This window comes from Calypte anna, chromosome 7, assembly GCF_003957555.1.
Source record: "Calypte anna isolate BGI_N300 chromosome 7, bCalAnn1_v1.p, whole genome shotgun sequence".
Classification (NCBI taxonomy): Eukaryota; Metazoa; Chordata; class Aves; order Apodiformes; family Trochilidae; genus Calypte; species Calypte anna.
Window position 1 is genome coordinate 23,936,081 of NC_044253.1, and position 21,169 is coordinate 23,957,249.

General features: G+C 35.9%; 1 protein-coding gene across 1 annotated transcript in view; it reads right to left on the reverse strand.

Annotated features, from left to right (window-relative positions):
• The window catches only part of TTN (titin), a 245,604-nt gene extending 225,174 nt beyond the window's left edge, over window positions 1-20,430 (reverse strand). The window contains 17 exon segments of the mRNA XM_030454664.1: window positions 592-804; window positions 918-978; window positions 1,260-1,518; window positions 2,010-2,075; window positions 2,342-2,623; window positions 3,248-3,373; window positions 3,466-3,741; window positions 6,695-6,829; window positions 7,861-7,980; window positions 8,474-8,626; window positions 8,867-9,155; window positions 11,422-11,666; window positions 11,754-11,842; window positions 12,524-12,811; window positions 13,509-13,712; window positions 17,919-18,022; window positions 20,215-20,430. Coding sequence (XP_030310524.1) covers window positions 592-804; window positions 918-978; window positions 1,260-1,518; window positions 2,010-2,075; window positions 2,342-2,623; window positions 3,248-3,373; window positions 3,466-3,741; window positions 6,695-6,829; window positions 7,861-7,980; window positions 8,474-8,626; window positions 8,867-9,155; window positions 11,422-11,666; window positions 11,754-11,842; window positions 12,524-12,811; window positions 13,509-13,712; window positions 17,919-18,009 — 2,897 coding nt within the window. The 5' untranslated portion in view covers window positions 18,010-18,022; window positions 20,215-20,430.
• Window positions 20,431-21,169: the final 739 nt, after the last annotated feature.

Genomic DNA, 21,169 nt, shown 5'->3' on the forward strand with positions numbered 1-21,169 from the left:
AAGTGTTTATTCATGGTCTCCTACCACCAACCCACCACCCTGCTCTGGACCTTTGCCCCATCTGGAACTAGATCACCATCCCAAAGAGGAAAGATCAATGGATGGTGCTGGATCCATGGGTGGTGATATCCCTCTTTTTCTCTCTCTTAACTCTTTTCTCCATCATTCTTTCTCTCTCCTGATCTCTATCGCTTTGCCTCACAACAAAGTTGTCATATCTTTACCAGGTTATATCACTTTGCCTGTGTAATTTGTCAAATAAAACTTTCTGCTTGCACCTGACCCTTCGTGGTTGAACTTTCTTCTCATGGATCTTAATTTTAAGCTACATCAACCAATAGGGTGGATTGAAACAGTAGCATTTCTCATTTTGAGGTCTTTGGAATACAGATATTTTAAAAACTGGCAGCCATCTGAAGTCTCACATTAAGATACAACCTTACAGTTTTTCCATTTAAAAAATAAAACTTCAGAGAAATCAATGATGTAGTTTAACTCAGCATCAGTAAAGGAATCAAAATTATCAAACTGTAATTTAACATTCTTATAATTGTTTTTAAACAGGATTTTTGTGCATTATATTCAAAGTACCTGTAGCCAGTCGTTAGAGGAACTCCACCTTTTTTCCAGTAGACATGTGGCTTTGGGTTGCCCCCTACTTGGCATTCAAAAATAATGCTCCCACCTTCGATTAGTTTATGTACTATGGGTTTTCTTATGAAGAAAGGAGGTACAGGTTCTCCCAATGTTTCCTCTGCTGCAGCAGAGACATCTTCCATTACAATGTCCTTTGTCTCCACATATCTGAAATAAGATTCCAGTGCAGGTAAGTGAGTTAATATCTGAAGGTCTCATAAAGCAAGTGCAAGAAACGAATGCCCACAGTAGGAGCAGACAATTTAGGAATGTAACTGTACCGTTTCTCTTCTGTAACAACCTTCTCAGAAATGGTTTCTCGAGTCTCAATTTCTTCTGAAACTGCAAGGCAAATCAACACAGTGGATTTTAAAATAACAGTGCTTAAGCAGTAAATTTTGTTCACACAAAGAAAGAGAAGGCTAGCTCAGTGGACTGAGGAAGTCTCCATCAGCCCATAATTGACCTTTTTCTCATATTCTTAGAGTCCTTTTACCTAACAGCCCTGAAATACAAATAAAGGCAGACGCTCTACTTAGAAGCTCACAAAATGTCGAAGTTAAATTACAGGTAAAATGCAGCTAATAAAATTGTGATCTTCATAAAGAGATAAATATACCTACCTTTCACATGTAAGTGGCAAGATGTGCTGACACTCCCAGCCTTATTGGTAGCAGTGCAGGTAAATCTTCCACTGTCTTCTGCAAAGGCTTCACGAATCACAAGTCGAGCAAGCCCTGCTTTGAACGTGATCTGGAAGTCCATTGAACTCTCAATCTTATAGTCTTCTCTGTACCATGTCACAGTAGGTTCAGGATGACCAGAGATATGGCACTCCAGAGTAACAGACTCTCCTTCGGTCACAGTCTTATTTTTGAGGCCCTGTATGCAAAAAACAAGTACCACAATCAGTATATATTTTCACTACTAAAAATCCATTTAAATAACTAAAATCTATTTGAATGGAAAACGTAATGTCTACTTCAAAACAGTGGTTTTTTCAGTGTGAATATCCAGGGATAAAAAGAGGCATTTTCCAAAGAGAAGTATGAGAAATTTGATTTGGGATCTCTGAATGTTATTGCTATCAACAAGAAAACAAAAAGGTAGGTTGATGTTTACGCAGATCAGTTGAAAATATTTCACCACAGCAAAGGTCAACCTATGAAATTACATAAATGTGAAGAATCATTCTCATAACAGACCTTCAGAATAATTTGTATCAGATACTGTTTGGCTGAGAAATCTAAAACAGTGTTTAAAAGATAAACTAAAGCCAAATTTTCATGGTCAGGGTTTCAAATTAAAAAATTAAGATATGAAATGGGTGAAAATATAGCGTAACTCCCCTAATCTACATACAAATTACTTACTGCGACTAAGGTGGGTGGAGTAGCAGGGATTTCTGCAGGCACAGGAACTCTGGCAGCTTCTGTCACCTAGGTTGTTTAAAGCACAGTTAATAATTAACAAAGCTAAGGATTTAGCAGAATTAGGTAAGAAAATAATTAGGTAAAATGAACTCTTCCTGTCATAGGTAAATATTAAGTAATTAGAAGGATTTGTGTAAAACAACAAAGATGAAAGTCGCCAGAAGGCTGTAATAGTGGAAAATTCCAATGAGGAAACAGCAAACAAGTGAGGTTATGCTATGGTTTTAAGAGGAAAGTCAGTCAAAGTGATGAAAATTTGCTTACTAACATACCTTTGCTTCACTTTCTTTCTGAAACACCATGTGTTCTTCCCGCACTGCTTCATCTTTAAAGCTTACACCTATCTCTTTCTTTGTCTCAACATCATAACGACTTTTATAGGTCTCAGCAGCCTCTCCAAAAGGAAACTGTGGAGGGGCAACTGGTTCTGCTTTTATCCTGACTTCATGTGGCTTTAGCTGAGGGGGTTTCACAGGCTTGGTAATCTTTTGCACAGCAGAAGTAGCTGATAACTCTTTCTGCAGAGTAGCCATGGCAGATCCAGCTATTGAAACCTATGGAAAAGGGAAAGAGTTAAAGATTTGTTCTGTTTTCAAAGGAGTTACTTCCTTAGTTGCTTATTTGTTGACACTGCAAAAGCTATATATAAAAAAATTATTTCTAGTTTTAGATTGCACTAGTAGAATACTGAAGATATGCTTGTATTATTTTTGATGTATCTAACATTCAAACATTTTCTATTTTTTCACTTTAGAATTTGACTGTTTAATGGTCAAGAAGCTCTTAAGTGATGCAAAGCAGTCATTTTGCAAAAGTCCAGGTAAAGAGAGAAAGTATGCTTGGATGACAAAATTATTAAATGGGAACTTTTAGTATTATGTGAAGGAATCAAGCAGAAAAATAGAAAAATTAACACGAAATATGGATGAAAAGCTTGTTTAAGTCATAATACCTAATAATTACAAATCACACTAATAATTACAAATCACACTAATAATTACAAATCATGTGTTCCTTTTCAGCACTGCTCTTTATGACTCAAATAAGCCAACAAAAAAAACCTGTACTAAACATAAGTCTTCTTGTGAAAGCACCATACTGGAGTGGGAGAAAAAGCTAAATGGGATGAGTGAGCTACTGGCATGTGGTTCTTCTTGGATTCAGTTTTCACTTCCTACCTCATATGTCTGTTCTTGTTTAGGGACAGTAATTTTGGAGACTGCAAAGTGGGGACTTGGCGTGCGGGGTCGCGGGTGTTCAACGTGAATTGTTTTCTCAGTCTTGGTTTCTGTTTGCCTTTTTAGCTACACAAAGCAATGAAAAAAATTGTTAAGAATGTGAGGATGTTCTCCAAACATAGTTTTTGGAAAAGAATGCAATATAAACTGAGTCTAACCTCTGTTGATATTTGAACTTCTTTCTTTTCAGCAGCTGAGACATGTTTCTCAGGAGGAACATATACAGTTTTAACTTCTTTAGTGACAACATGACGTTCTGCTGGGGCTTCAGCAACATGATCTGTCACAATATGCTCTTTAAAGCCATATTCCAGAGTTTTCTGCTTTACGTAAGCTTCATCTCCTTGTTCTGGTTCCCAAGGTGATCGAACACGTGCATGATCCACTGCTGCAACAACTGTAGCTACAGCTTCAGCCCTTTTTCCAGCTTCGCTCTACAGGTAACATTGGAAAAATTTATACAAATATTCATCATTTTATTAAAATCTTGTATTTCTTGCAAATACTTACAAATATAACGCTTGGTGAAGTACATTCTGGACAAAACCAGACTGTAGAGATAGGCAGAAGTAAAGATGTAAAGAACAAATGTGTTCACCCATAAATACACTTCAGAGTCAATAGATTCAAATACACACATTTCTTCTAAGCTCTATCTAGACATCCAGAACATACCTATCATATACTTTATATATGTAAATTTTTATATGCAAGCACACAGTTAATACTTCACAATCACATTTATTGCCACTTCTCTAAGAGAATGGTGGGTATACAAATGAATACATAATTTTGAAGTCAGTATGCTCATCAGCTCTGTGTAATTATTGCATGCTACTAAAAATGTAGAGTATGTGTCTAGCACCTGATGTGAATATATTTACATAAGTAAATACGTATTTATTAAAAATGCCATAAGCATAAAAAATTTTAACAGGCTATTTATCCAGTGCTACTCTATTTTAAATTATTTGACAAAAAAAGAAAACTGAGCTTCCAGAGAAATCAGAGATAATACAATTATATCAGGACTTGCATTTGTTTCTAATAATTGATAAATTCTGTCAACTTTTATGTCACCAGGGTCCAAATTTCAGCCCAGTCAGCCACAGGTAGGAAATAGAATGGTTACCACTAGTGTTTGTAATTACCGTCGTAACAGATTTGGATGTAGCAACAGAGCATATGAAATGGATGCCTTGTAGACAGCAAAAAAAAAATACTTATAGATAATTTCATGCTGATTTTGAAATCATTATGACCTTAAACAAAAATAAATAACATGAAGCCACAATGCAATTATTTACAGAGATTGAGTTGTATTATTAGTGTTTAGACATCAGAGACCTTTTATTAAGCATTGTTGCTGATTTCAAAATTGTTTATATGAATTTGAATTTGACCCTAGATTTACATGATCTAAAAAGTAACTGTAATCTCTTAGCAGACTTACTCCTCTGAGTTTTATATGCAATGCTCTTCTAATTATATTTTATAAAAGTATTTTATGAATGTATGATATTGTTTCTAACAAAGCAGATAGACTAAACAAAAACTGTCGGCAACTATCCTATGTTTCTACATGTGAGAGTTCCTGGCTTAATATAACAGAAAAGCATTAAAAGAAAAGCACTTAAAAGTGGCATTTCCTAACAGGCTGAGACATAAACTGCTTTACCACTAGAAAATTAGTCACACTGACTCTATTATTTTACAATCATCTCACTGAAGAGGTAAGTTATTAGGAATTAGATAAAGGCATTTTATTTTTCCCAACTAGCTCTTGGTGAGGTTTTCAAATAAACCAAATTACAACAGCGCTTTTCAGACCTGCAACAGCTATATTCACTTGATCATAAAGTAGATTATTTTGATATTGCCGGGCTGTAATTTCTTCTCAAGTTCTCTACATTGCGAGTGGTGCTTTGGTTTTATCATTGGCAATTTTTTTTTCCATACTATTCTACAGTAGATTTCTTAGCTTCTTTTTTAGACTAGTTATTATAACAGATATAAAAGCTTCAGTTGCATATGATCTTGAAAGATATTTGAGCAATGGGAAAGCATTTTGGAATGAGAACAGGGAAGAAAAATTAAGGAGTTAGATCCTGCAGAAAACTCATTATAAGTACCATTACATCTTGACAGCTATTTAAATGAAAGTAATGATTTTTCTAAAAAAAGATGTGTTTAAGGAGGCAGTCAGTCCATGCCGATGGTCAGTCAGAAGAAAACTATGGGCATCCTTTTAATGAGAGCAGTCAGGAGAGAACGGTAGAGATGGAATAGTAAAGTCCAATTAACAGGAGTTCTAGAAGTTTTTAAGGGGATTACATCTTAGAAAAAATGAGTTGGAAATGTATAGTTTGTCATTTCTGAGGGATACATAAGGTTTGTAAAGAAGAGAGGATAAAAAATTATGGTTGTTATAGTGCTATTCACCTTTTCTTGATTTATGCTCACTTGTTCTTGTTTGGCAGTAATTCTTCCTTTGCTTTTCATTATTATGACTGGTGGTTTATGTTTATCAGTGGTAATTACTACCTTAGAGACAGAAGGTTTCATATCTTTCTTTCTTAACTAGTTTTTATGTTAAAGAAAAATAATAGTAATCAGTTATGCCTGCTGTCAAATTACACAGCTTTTCAGGAAAGTGAGTTAAGGTTTCAGAATGTAAATTAATAAGAGAAAAGCATCACCTAAGAAATGAAATAATTCCTTTGTACTGAGTAAGGTATAGCCTGTCTTATGTGGTAGCTGAACTGCGTGTATTCAAAGTCATTAACGTATTGCGTTGATCTCTGTGAATTAAAAAAGACTTCTGCATCCTATTTAATAGAGATATATCATTTTTATGTTTTGTAGAAATTATTTGCATAAAGACGACTATTTACTGATTTAATATTTACTCCTTTCGGTACACAGAACTATTTTATAGGCTGTTCAAAAAACAATGGTTCCACAATATAGCCTTGCAGGTGCATTCAGTCCTCATGCAAACATTGCTTTAAATCAAACTGCACATGTATCATGAGATATAGTATTACCTTTACAATTTATCTTCAGAAATCTACCATTAGACAAAAGCCAAAGGTCATTAAACATCAATTAAATTCTGATAATGCTCTGGTAATATGAGCCATAATGCTCAAAGGATTTGTAGGAAGGGCTGCTGCACTCTCTCTGTAGACAGAGCTGCTATATAGTCGGTAGAAATGGACCTGCAGTGCTGGGCCTAGATTTTGAATAGTTTGCTTTATAAAGCTTTCATCTTGGAATCTGCTTTACGAAACAGAGCAAGGATTCGTATCACATTTGATGAAGAATGAGGTTTCATAAACTTATTAAAGTATATCAGTGAGCTAAAATTCCGTAACATTTGTTTACCTTTTCATGAGCAACGTGCACTCCTTCGTGTCTGGTAGATAGTTCTTTAGCTCTTGATATTTTTTCTTGCTCTTTGACCCTGTCTGTGGCAATTATTACTGTGGGTACTGGAGTCTTCTCTGGTTCTTCTCTTACCTAGATGTTTACAAATAAAAAGGTTTAATTTACATATTGTTTTAAAATACAAGGTGTATGATTTTCAGTACGTTTGGGAAAGAGAATAAAAAACACAATGCACAAAAAATGTCAGACTCCAGATTTCAGAACCACCTAGAGTGGAAACAAGAATAAACACTTAAACAGACTTTTAATAAAAGTATAGACATTTAACATAAAAATAACAGAACATTCCACAAACTAAAAGCAGTAATAAAAAGACTCATATCACAGAAAAACTTTCCTGCATTATAATCAGTTGGAGAAAGTGTAGGATATGAAAACCAAGTTTCAGGTAACTTGAATTTTGTCAAGAAGTTCAGATGTAATCTGCACATAAATATGTAAATTTTTGCCCAGGTGGTTTTCTGTTTCTCAGTACTTTAAAGCTAGGTTAAGCTTTCTTCCTTGCACATTTCAGCTAGAATGCAAATGTAATGTTTCTCTCTAAAAGCTGGTCTTCCACTAAATCTAACATTTTTTTTTTTTTTATGAGACAAGTGTAAGTAATTAAAGCAATCTGAATTCCATTTACTCATCAGTATTTTCAAAATGTACTCAAGGCAGAATGAATTTTTCCTTCTTTTTCTGATCCACTGTGCTGCCAGCAAACAAAGTAAGCTACAAATGGCTAGCCTAGAACCAAAATAAAATAAAAAATCCTTAAAAGGAAAATCTAAGAGATATTTCCTACATTTTAGTTCTTTAAACGGTTGAGAACTAAAAGACACTAGTAAATCAATATGTGATATACAATACCATTTTTTCCCCAAAGTTAGTATTTTCTAAGTCTATCATATTCTTAGGTATTTATAATGGAAACAAAATACAAAAAGGAAATACAGTGATCATCAAGAAGAGTCCGAAAAATGATAGCAATGTAAACTAGAAGAGTGCACATATAAAACAACAAAATAAGAGTACGTCATTTGTCTTGTTCACAGGCTTGACTTTTTGATGAGATAGTAGAGTTTTAGAGAAGGCAAGGGGTGACAATCATCTGTATTCACCTTTTCATAAGAGATGTGCCTTTGTCCTTGTGAAGTAACAATTCCTTCTCTAGTTCTGGATATAATTGTTTGTTTTGTGGCTTTATCACTGGTAACTACTACCGTTGCCTCCTTTCTCATCTGATTTTTATAGCAAAAAAAAAAAAAAACAAAAAATCAAACAAAGTTTTAAAATTCATTTCAATAAATTGATCATCAAAAGAACAGGAGAAGAAAAAATTAGACGGGAATTAAAGGGAAGGAAAAATGATTAAGGGAAAATTATTTTATTCCTAGTGGGGAAATTATGAGGTATTACAGAAAAAACTTCATCGGTGTAAGAATAATGTTAGAGAATAAATGACAAGGGATAGTACAGGATCACTTTCATATCAGGCATTCTTAAACTTAAAAACAGTTTAAGAATATTTGTTCAATCCTGCTATGATGGAAAGCAATGGAATACGTGATCCTCAAGCATTCCTTTATAGTTCAGATGGTCTTTAGGAGCATGCATGCTTTTGCAGTGCACTGAGTAATATCTTGTTAATTCCTCACAGTGAATCATGCCTTGTTTGCATGTTGGATGAAGAATTAAAGGGAAAATGATAAAATATCAGTGCTCTATTTCTACCTGCTCCTGAACAGGTTGAACATGGACTGCAGTCATTGCTGTCCTTTTAGCAGTGTGGTCTACAACACTTGGAGATGGTTCTCTCACCATGGCTTGATCCACAGCAGCAACAACTGTAGCAACAGCTGCTGTTTTTTCACTGTCCTTTCTCACCTATAGTAGTCACATCAAAAGACATTTTTTTCATGTTTTGCATACATTCAGAATAAGCACAAGACCAGAACAGAGACAAAATGTTGCAAAGAAGTATTTAAACATTTGCAGCGGAAATCTCTCAACAGCAGACACACGTTTTTATACACAGACAACTAGATTTAATTTAGCAGCTCTATTCAGCAATGACCAGTACACACAGACAGCAGATCCAATGCTCTTTCCAAAAATAGACCTTACCTGTCTAGCACCAGCCACAACATCGCCAGGCATAGCACCGCTAATGGTAACTTCTTCTTGGACCCCGTATCTCCCCTCCCATCTTTCTTCAGTTCTTATTTGGGTGGCACTTGTAGATACTCTTGTTTCCTGTATCTGAGTGTCTGTGGTCGCAACATATCCTTCCTGCTTCCAAGGAGGAAGGACGTCAGACCCAGGTGTTGTCACTACATGTGTTTTACGGATTGGAGATGGAGATTTCACTGGTCTGATAGGTGAGGTGGAAATTCTTCCAGCAGGAGAAACTGACCTAATGAAGGGTAAAGTATTAATGTTATTAATTTAGTGTCATACAATGAGAACTATATAAACAACATCAATATGAACTTGAACTGACTCCCCATTTAGGGTATATTTATATCATGGTTTGAGTGGACCAGAAAAATTTTTGGTACCAGTACGAGGACCTAAAGAGAAGGCCTTAAGAACCCTGAGGGATCCCAGAGGGGTGGAACAGAGAGAGATCTATTCCCTCCCCTTCCCTGCCGATACTCTATCAAAGTCAGGCAGACCAGAAGCCCCACTCTCTTTGCCCATTCTTGGCTGCTCTGCTGTTCCCCTGCCCTCCTTTACCCCCAGCTCACCACCTGCACATCAGAATCCACATCCATCAGGAGCTGGGAAGAGCCGTGGAGCCCCTTCCTGAGTCAGCCCTGCCCCAAGGGACCCTCAGGCACCTCCGCCCGGGGCCATCGAGATCAGGTTGTATATATATACTTGTGTATATTTGCATATATGCTATTGCCCTTCTCCTGTTCCAGTAAATTTGTTCCAATTCTTATTTCCAACTTTTAAGTCTCTCATCCATGTTCCCCTCTAATCTTCCCTTGGAAAGGCGGAGGAGCCTTAATAGAGAGCAATTGTGTCCTCTGGTTTTTGGTCCACCCAGACTGCTAAACCATGACACTTAAGTACTTTATGGTTTGATTTTTAAAAGGTTTATGAGGTGTGCTACTTGTTATTTACTCTCATCTGTTTTTGACGTTATGCCTAATTTGTGTTTTTGTTACACTCAAAACTGTTAGACACCTTTGTAGCTGCTTAGAGTTAAAAAAATGAGGGAAAGTGTCAAAGGGAATGTCATTCAGCATATATTTATGTGAATGTATCAATATTTTCCACTTGCTCTATCTTAATTCTTCCAGTAGGAATAATAAAAAAGGCTTATAAGGCTATATTACATCTATATTCTTGATCCTATCTGTGTAGACAGACAAAATTACTAGCGTAACTGCTCTTTGTAAAATTATCATGTGTCAGTCATCTAGCAACAACTCCTGCACCACATCTCGTTTCCATGTGGCATCCATGTGTTGAAACTCCAAGCAAGCTTCTGATCAGGGCCTGTATTCTTTGCTACACTTAGAGAATAATTGGTAGCCACTTGGAAGACGGTAGTTTCTAAATTTTGATATTCCAAAAATTCAATCCTACTCCTAGCAGATAATTTTAAAGCATTTTCTGAAATGCTTCAACAGACTTTCTAACTGAGGTTTTGCTTGATAGGCACTTTTTGTACCATTTCCCAGGTAAAGTGAAGCAGTGTAGCAGCAGGGGGCAGCATCATCACATTAATTTTTAGATTTATTTTCTGATGTGTTACATGTCTAAAAGTGGTTTGACTAGCAGGAGACTATAAATTTCTAGTTCCATATGGACTCTAGATGGCACTATTGAATTATTCTTTCATCTGTGCATTTATTTTATTTTTTTTTTTTTTTAGATATTTAGCTCATTCCGTTATTTAGGTACTTAGTTATTTGTCTCTTACTGTCCTTGCAAGGTATTCTCAGCATACCTATATCTGACAATTTAAATGGGGCTCTTCTGAACATTCGGCTTGGAGACATTCCTTCCATGATTATAGTGTTTCAGGATGCTGAAACTATAAGACTTCCAAAGCAATTTTTACCTGTCTTTCAACAGAGATATCCCTTGATATCCTATACCATGAGCATTGCCTTTCAGATGACTCACTTTCCCTCTCAAGACCTTTTGCGCAGCAGAGCTAACTTTGATTTTTCTGTAACCACATTTACTTTGCCTGCTTTCAAAACACAGTTTCTGCAGTCAATACCAGCACACGTATAGAATGTGTGTACAAATTTTTTACATATCCTTTCATTCTATCTGCCTGTTATTGGAGTGTCATCGCTCTTTCCTCTGTTTGTTTTAAACAGTCAAGGGTCAACTACTCTACTGATTTAATCTCTTTCATCATAAGGTCAGAGCTTTCATTGCTAATTCAGCTGTATGTAAAGCAGTCAAATGGGATTTATTCTCTAAAGGATTTTTCTCCATATGGGAGAGAAATTTTACATAAGAGGCTTCTGTAGTACTTTTATTAAAACCTCTATAGCAGTGTCAAATATAGCACACCATAGCTCAACCCTCAGAATAAACATAGTAGTAGGTCGGTGAATTCTTCCTTTTTGCACTATGGTGTCATTGTACATTACTGTTATATGTGAATATGATTCAAAAAGCAATCCTGTTTGGAAGAATAATATATTTACCTTACTGGTGAGGGAGTTGGTGCTCTGACATGTTTTACAGGTGATGGTGATTGTCTAACAGGTGATGGTGATTGCTGTCGGGCCATTTGTGCTTTTGCAGTAATTACTGTTGGGGTTGGTGATTTTGAGGTAGGTCTAGGAGGCATTCGTGGAGGTGCTTTGTGTGGGAGCTGCTGGGCTGTCGCACCTTCAACGACCATTTCAACACTTGTAAGCGATCTGGCATCAAAGTGGGTTTCAATTTTCTGCGAGGAAATGAAGAAAACAAGTCTGAGATACTGTACAAATAATCACGCACAGAGCCTTACCCGCTTTGTTTTTGAAAAATATACCTTTTCAATTCTGGCTTGTCTTGTTTGTGAAATCTGAGCAGTCGAAACAATTGTCTTAGTCTTTTTAGCAGGAACGGCTTCTTCCTCGCCTTTTGGAAGAGAAAGCTTAGTCAGGAGAATTGCATATGGCAGCAAACAATAAGCAGTTGCAAAAGCAAATGAATGGCCAATTCCAATTATATACAAAATATGTATAAACAACAAAGAAAGACTTAAGCCACCATCTGATCATCCTGCAATACCTAGACATACAACTGTGAAAATAGTTGAAATAATATTTCTGCATTACTATCTCGTTACAAAAAAAACCAAACAAAAATTTACTGTAGGTTGTTTAGAATCAGTTCTGTATCTCAAAGAACTACACAGTCTGGAAGCCTGACTGTGGGGAAATCCAAGTAAGACTGCTCTGGGTAGAATGATTCACTGTTATAATTTTCCTCTATCCAGTAACAGTGCTCATTCTTACCAGGCACATCTACAAGACCATGTACATTTGTGCAGTCTAATATATTTGTTCTACTTAAGCCAGCTTAGAAATACAATTTTGAGAAATCTTCAGAACAAAATGAGAACAGTTGAATGCATCCCACACTTTTGTTTAGAGAAGACCCATTCTAGAGAGAAGGTCCTTTTAATTTTACAGGCAAATAGCTTGAGAAAGAAGGTATAAATGAATTTATTGGTATTATTTTGAAATGGTAGTTATTGTACCATTACAACAATAAATCCTTTCTTATTTTCATTGCTTGCAAATTCACCACAGTTACCTTGAATCAGCAGTTCAGCTGTTGAAGTAGCACGTCCCACATTATTTGTGGCATTTACTGAATATGTGCCGGAGTCTTCAGGATATGCTTCTGCAATTATTAAGCTGTAAAGGTCTCCTTCTTGTAAAATTTGAAAATCGGGGGAGCTTTGGATTTCTACTCCGTCCCGATAAAACTTCACCACAGGTGTAGGGATTCCAGTCACTCTCACGTCAAGTCGAACTTGACTTCCCTGCCTTGCAGTCATGCTCTGTAGTCGTTGTGAGAAGTTTGGTGGTGCTGTTCCAGCTGCAGTTTTATTGCAGAAATAAACAGAAAACCAGTAATGGTTAGATATTTTCACTACTGGAAGTGCACAAGGTCTATTTCTCCTTCACATGCTACTGACAGATGATACTACCTTCTCAAATATTCAGAACATTAAGAGTTGATTCGCCAAAACGCAAACACCCTTAACTTTTATTCATGTGTTTAAAATTTATGATATTTCTGATGATAACCCACAATTGGAAATGTTTCTAGAATTAGACATACATTGATTGTAACCATAGGTCATATGTGCAGACTCTTGAGCATGGCACTTCATATAAGTTATTCTGTTAATAAATGTATTTTATATCATTAAATATCATTAAGGGCTCCATCCTGCCTAACTTTACTCTTTCTTTTATGCATAGTTTGAATGTAGCCATGGTGACATATATCAGTAGAAGCATAAAGGACTAAGGTAGAATTTTATAATAGTGATTAAGAATTTATAAGATCAAAATTAATCATGATGCAGTTAAGGTGAAAAGAAAATGGCTAGAAGCTACTGTAGAGAATATATGCTGTATTCTACACTGCTTTAGTAAAAGGGTTTTTGTTTTCTGTTTCTTTGCTAATCATGTACTTCAAAATTTTTTCATTATCTTTGACTATCTGCTATCACTCCCTTTCTCAAATATCTAGAGGAAAGAGGTGCCTTTCTTTAACAGTTTAGTACCTGTGACAAGTAGTTCAGCAGTACTAGTTGCTTGCCCAGATCCATTGGTGGCTTGTACGGTGTATCTTCCACTGTTGGCTTCTGTCACGGTGGGGATCACCAGTTTAGCGCGGCCATCACTAAACGAGATCTGCACACCGGGCAGAGTTGCAGCAGAAAGAACCTGGCCATCCCGATACCAGCTCACCTCAGGAACTGGAAAACCTAAAGAAAAAAGTAGTAAAAAGAAGATGCTATTAAATGCCAGATATCCAAAATTATGGTAATACACATGCAGTTACAGCGGCGTGTAATGGCATAGGAACGGATTGCAATTAAATTTCCATTTACAGACTGATAAACGTCTTAAAATTGCACAACAGAACTACACAGGGTACTGCATTTGGAAAATAATTTGAATAATGAGTGGACTGTAATGTGTTGTAATTCTGTTGAGGGACCATCAAAATTATATGGGAGGTGAATTGATGCATGTGAGATATTTTCAAAATTTATTTCCTAATATCTAAGTAGCATTGCCAACAACATTATATAATCCAGTACTTTGGAGGCAAAGTAAAAATAACTTCCAACCAAGGTTGTCCTAACACTAAATGGTTTTAGAAAATGAAGTGACAGAAAATGTGACTGCTGTAGACAATAACGTGAAGTGCTAATGTTTTGGGGGTTGTTTCTTTTTTGTTGAGTGAATTATACTTGAGTTGGGTGGAAAGCAGTGAGCTGGAGTCAGCTGATGTGTTGTTGTCAGGGTCATAAACAAGAGTCTTCTCATTGGAAGAGTTTTACCTATATCTACAGCTGCTTTTTTGGCTTTAAATGCTGATTTTAAATTCCTCATGGAAATTCCAGCATTCTACTCAGTCAAGTTTATTGAGCAATTGAAATCCATCTGGCAAGCAGGTAAAATTCTTATCTAAGTCACATATGGAGAACAGCTATTTTAAAGGAGATATACCAGCTCAAAGTCTTTTTTTGTAATCCTGGAGCACCACTTCTCCAAAATTAAAAACCCTGCAAATTCATTTCATGTGTTTCTCCACTCAAGCCAAATCACCAATTGCACTGTACCAGGGCTCAGAATCAAAATCTGAGGCAGCACTTACTACAGCTTCTCTAATTTTCCCAGTTCCATCTTTGTGATTTGGAAAACCCCAGGACCACAGAATTCTGCTTCCTTTCTAAAGGAAAGGTATCCCTTTAGAAAAGTATGCCCTCTATGAACTCATTGAATTATTTGAGGGTTTAATGTGCCAGGAATATGACTGTGTAAGACTGAAATGAAGGAGAAGCTATGTAGAATGAAGCTTTCTTAATGTAGAATGAGGCTGTCTTAAGTCACATCAGATTTGGTTAGGAAAGTTTTAAATTTTGCTCATAGTTGAAAAACTGATTTTTACATATATATAAAATAGAAACATACACACAGAGAAAGGTAATATGGCCATTTTAGAGAGTGTTAGAAATCAAAAGATTAAAAGTACCTTTAAGCTGTGTTAATTTCACACCTGGAAATTACCAAGCAACCCTGATGGAGATGGCATAAATAAATTTTGTACTACTGAAATTGTATAAAGTGGGCATTGACACCATAGAGTGTCCAGTAGATCCCACTGATCTCATCCCAAGCTATGTGACTTTAACATTGGTGCAAATGAGTTTCAAGATTTTTTAAGCTAGGCAACCAAAAATCATGCCAATGGTGAACTTCTTGAAACATTGCCAAACTGTTTTATTTTCTTGGTGCAGCATCACATTAGCAAACATGGGGGTTTATGTGGTATGTTGAACAAGGCCCGCATTTTGAAAAAGGCAGTCTACTTCAGTGTCTTGTACTGTTACATTCAAGGGATCTAAAATTAGGTGCCATTTTCAAAATCTGATCCTAAATTCGTATTAAAATAAATTCAACTTCACAAGTTTACTGGCATTCTGCTAATTCTGTGTCACGGAATTGGAGTGAAATGGTAAGATCTACCTCAGATTATAGATGGTTTTGCCCAGACTGCATCGATTAGGGACTTTTCCAGAAGCCAAATTACACTGTTATTTGAATATTATTAGAATATTATTTTTTTTTAATTCAATTTTTTCCTAGAGGTTTTTTGTGCTTCATTGCTGAAAAGAAGAAAATTAATCTGAAGTGCCTTAACTTCTCTGCTTAAGGAATTGAATTTAATGAGATTGTCCTGCCAATGACATGAGCTACAGGAACTGCCAACTGATGTAGTCTTGTGGGATGCTTCCAACAATATGCAGAGTGTTGAGGCTGGCTTGCACTGGGTAATATCTAAAAAATAATCAGTTCAACCAAAGTACAAGAGCAAGTACAGGTTTCTGCATGAAAAAAATCAATACTTGATCAGAGTTCTGCAGTTCTGCAGAGATGTGAGGATAGGCGCAGTTCTAACACCAGCAGCACTGCAGGCTTTCTTGACAGTGTTGTGCTGTCTCATGTCCCCTCAGTCACTGCTCACCCAGTAGGTCTCCTCCCGTAATTATGCCTTAACTACTCTGGCATTTACTGCTTTTAGTCATGGTGCTTATGTGTTCTGGGCTTTCCGAGCACAGGGGAAGTACTGGGTATTTTTGTCTGGTATCAAACTTTTGTAATGTGGCACTCATAGTCTGATGCAACTGTATAATTCATTTGTTCTAGTTTACAGACTGCAAAATTGCATCTCGACAGGTGAATAAGATGTTTCTGGTTCCCTTAGATGAACTGGACTCTTCATGTTTGGACTATAGTTCTGTATTAATACTTGAGTTACGTAAAAAAAGGAAGTGTTATCAGAGATAAACGAAGCATCTGAATTTCAAATTCACAGTTATTCATGATAGGTAGGGCAGACAAAGTAGCAGAATAAAGCTATGTAGTGATTTATGCAATTATTTCAAAATATTAAAACTTTCATATTTTTAATTAATTAGAAAAACTAAATGCTAATCCGGTGTCAGATCTGTCAGTCTTGGTGTAGGCTTTTGGCACAGGAAAGATATTACAGAACCCCACAGGATGAATAGCATATAACGGGAGATTGCCTCACATTATATTTGGAACCAAAATAAAAATATGGCATATGCAACTGGAAAAGCTGATGCATCTTCTATTAAGAAATCAAGTTCCCCTCCCAAATATTCCAAATGAAAATAGACAAAATCACACAGTCATAATATTAGCATCCTAAGTTGTTCTGATTATGTATTTGTAATAATAAGTATTGTAATAATCAGTAGGAAGAAACCTTTTCACATAAAATTTACAGTGTGCAGACAAGAGAAGGCCAGAGCAACTAACTGAAGAGTAGAGGGCAAAAAAAAAGAACGGGGCAGGAAAAAAATGGTTATAGTCTACAGGACATAAACAACTCATGTGAATCCTGTGTGAGTTAGTGTTATCCAAAGGGACTAAGGGATGAGCCAGAGTGGACCACAGATGTCAGAGATCTTTATAGGTGCACAGATCATGTGTTTGCACCTGTCACAGAGCATCTTGATAGTGTTTTATGGTATGTGGATCATCATATTGCTCATGCCTGTAAGACAATATAATTCTACCAGCAGGAACATGTGTCATTTCTTCTTAGTCACTGCTGAGGTCATGGCCATTCTTAGAACAGGGTGTTCATTATCTGGTAAAGTTATCTTGAGGGATGCAAGTGGTATTGTACAAGATGGGGTGTTTTAATAGTATGTAGACTGGCCAAATTAAATAGCATTTAAAATATGCTGCATCTTTCAGTTGTGTCAAAAATTATACTAATCCATGTACTACCATAACTATCACCACATACATCTAGAAAACTAGGGTTTTCCACACCCTTCAGTGGCCACACAGCCCCAGGTTTTGTTCTTACAACCCCCCTGCCAGAACTCCAGATTTTAAATCTCAAAGGCACGGAAGATAGAAGTACAAGTGTCACAAGTTAGATAGAGTCAGGCTTAGTACTAAGCAAGTGAAGAACTAGCATATAAGAGCATATGAACGACTTGTCTTTTGCACCTTGCCTCCTCATTTTGTCTCATCATCATACAAACAAGATTGCTCTCTCTGCACCCATGTGAAGTTCCCTTATTAGCATGGTATGTAGTTTTATGTACATACTTTTAATGGTATTTCCCTCCCAGTTTAGGTGATTATAACATACATGAGGATTAGACACAAGCCTCATTGTCAGGATGATTGGCTCCTGTCTGGGAAGCCTTGTAGCTTTATGCAATATATTTATGTATATCTGACATACCTCACAGTGTTGATCATTACCATGTGATGTGGATATATATAATTGACATTGCAGCCCTGATCTCTATGCATTCAGATCAGATTACGATCTATCATTTGTCTTTGCATAACAATTACCAAAATTATTAACAAAAAATAATCAATCTTTTAAGTATAAATGGGAAACTTACCACTAATATGAGCCTCAAAGGTTGCGGCACTACCCTCCAGTGCCACAACACTTTGTAAAGGCTGTGTAAATGTTGGTGCTTTTGTCGTCATCTTTACAGGCACTCTGAAAGCAACAAAAACATAATTAGCGATCAGTTGTGAAACTGTTATTACATTCACATTCTTTTTGCTAGATTTTAGGAATAAATTTAATTAATTAAATAATAATTTAGTCTTCTGAGTTTTAAATCACATTGTCCTGATGAAATGTTAAGACTATGTTTTGATGAAGCTGGATAGCAAATTACTGTTAGAGCACACTCGGCTGGCTGAGTTGGATGTGAAACCGTTATATTTAGTGAAGCTGTGATTTGGCATTACAAGTATGCAGCAAGAGACAAAGTTCTGCTTGATTCATTTCATGACCTTGTGCAGGTCATCTAGCTTCTTTTTGTCCGTTACTCTTCTTACCTAAGCAGAAAATATTCTCCATGTAATTTTTTTTTTTAATTATTTGAAAACGTTTTGTTACTTCAAAGCATTTTCATTTTCCAGTGGGAAGACAACTGACTTACGTAGCAAATAAAAAAAATGTAAAAGTCTACAATATATTTTGGTTTTATTAATTAGAAAAATACCAGGAGCTTCTCTTAAAAGCAGTCTGTAAGTAGTGAATAATTTAATTTTACACATAAGCATATTGGCATGAAAAATGCAGATAAAATTTTCCTCTTTCTTAGAGAGTATCTCAGTGGAATTTTGAATATGGTAAGAGAGCCACCTTCGAAATGTGAGCTAGGATATAAGGTAGCCACTGCCACTGATGGTTTTAACAACTGCAGGTCCATGTGATGTCTGAAAGAAAAATAGTTTGCTTTCACTTCCTAGGCCACAAGATCTTACTTTGAAGTAGCATGCTGCCACTGGAAAAGCTTCTGTATCAGAAGCATGCATATTCACATGAACTTATTTACTGAACTATGAATTGTGTAGGGTTTAAAAATGTAGCTAAATCCTCTATCTTAATTGTATCAGACAACCATTAAAGAGCATTTTTCTCCTGAGAAATTCCCCTGAGAGCATTTCATGTCTTACTAAGAAAGAGTTAAACCCATATCCTTTTCAAGTCAATCTCACTCACACATTTACTGTTGTTTACTTTGGCTTTTGCATCTGACATTGTGGCAGTCTCAGGCTTAACTTAAAAAGCAAGAAAAAGGTGAAGTTTCTTTCACGATGAGTTCAATTTATGCTGCCTTTCAAAAAGGTGAAAATTTTTCATGACAAGTTCCTTCATTAAAATCTGTGTCTGATGCCTGTATAATCCAGGCATAAGGGCAGAAGTGGATATTGTATTGGGATTTTGAGCTACTTTTTATTGCATTTACAGGTTGTCTGGATACTTGTTCCAGCTTGACAAAGGAACAGCCTTTTATCAAAGCTATTTCAGCTTTGAGTGTTGGGGGAAATGAGTTCTAATTACAAAGAAATTACTAGGATTTCATCATAACATAAAGCTAGTTGTCTGAAAGGAAGATGAAAAGTATCCGTCACATGTAATTCACTAAGATTACTTGTGTTATAACTATGCTTTGAAGCTAAGCTAAAATATATGGAAATAATTCTGCAATATAATTAAACATTATGAAAGTGTATACATATATGTATATATATATATATGTATAATTTCCTGAGTCCAAAATAGATTGGAAATCATTTAATTAAGCAGAACCGTCATTGATTTTACACAAAGTTTATATATTTCATTGTCTAGGCAAATTTCTGAAGATCTGATCTTATAAGGCTTTTTGTATAATTAGAATTGAAAGTATGCATCTGAAATGTCATGTTCCAGAAATAACCTTCCCAGCTATGAATGACAGCAGACAAGTGTTCCAGAGCTGCCATGTAATTGATACCTTAGCAGTTGATTCCCTTAAAAAGTCATCAGCGCTTAGCTGATACCATACTCATTTTATCAGAGCTATTCTTGGAGCTTCTCAGTTTATCTCTCAGAAGCATAACCTTGAGCACTCTCAACAGAACAGAGTTTTTAAGTTAAGCATGTGTTTCCATGTACTTTTAAAATCTTAATTTATATAGCCTTTAACAGTAAATATACCTGAAACACTTTTCACTGAGTGCTATGAAAATTTACTACCAGAAATTCAAGATATACTCTTACCAGTTAATTTAAGTGTTCTATGTCTATAGTTTGAAACCTATACCCCCAGTAAGCAAATTTATAAATAAAAAATCATATCAGGATTATTAATGAACAAATACTCATGACACCAGCAGAGACATGCTACTTACCTGATCTCTCAAAGTGCCTGTTAAGAGTGGGCTAAGCCCAACGAAATCTTCTTGAACGACGTCCTTATCCAGAGTAAGATTTTTTAGACAATCCCAGCATGAGAAATGTAGAGCCTCTAATCAGAAAAACAAAACTACACAGTCTTGACAGTGTAGTTTTGTTTTTTTGCAATCCCTACACCCGAGGCGAGGCGGGGAATGCACGACTGCTCAGAAGTGCTAACATAGTTGTTTTGCTTTATATACCCCTGCTCTGCTGACAGATCTGCCTCATCATGTTCTGATTGGCTTCCTAAAAGAAAGTATCTTGTGAGAGGGGATCCACTCTGTGTAACCATACACCACCTGTTGGTCTGATTGACAACACTAATTTTGGAAGCACAAAAGGGATTCACTGAGGAAACATCATCTGTTTGAAAGATTTTGATTTATAATTCAATTTTGTTTATAATGTGCAGTTTAAAAACTTGAACATTTCTTAAGTCATTAGCACAAGATGAATTAAGTAATAAAGAAGTTTTAGCAAAGGATATGGACAAGTCAGAGATTCAGCCTTTTTTTTTTCATTATAAAACAACCAAGAAGCTACCAAATGCATCTGTCAATCACCAGACTAAATAAGTAAGCTGAGCTCAGACATGTGGCTGCATATGGTTAGAAAACACTGTTTAAATTAATTTTTCCATAACTTAGAATTCTAAAATTGTTTTCGGTAATTCATAGATTTGGTGCTCCGGGTTTTTTATTTCTTTCACAATTTTTCTTCTGGATATTCTAAGCTGTTAAACTTAATAAACAATAGCACACAAAGAGCAGGAATGCAAATTATGTGAAAATAAATTTAACACAGCTACTGCTATTTCTAAAAAAAAAATTTAAGTCTAATGTTTTTTTTTCTAGATATTTGGAGGTTTCATCAGTCTGTGCAGCTAATTGTACCACTATATTGGTTGCC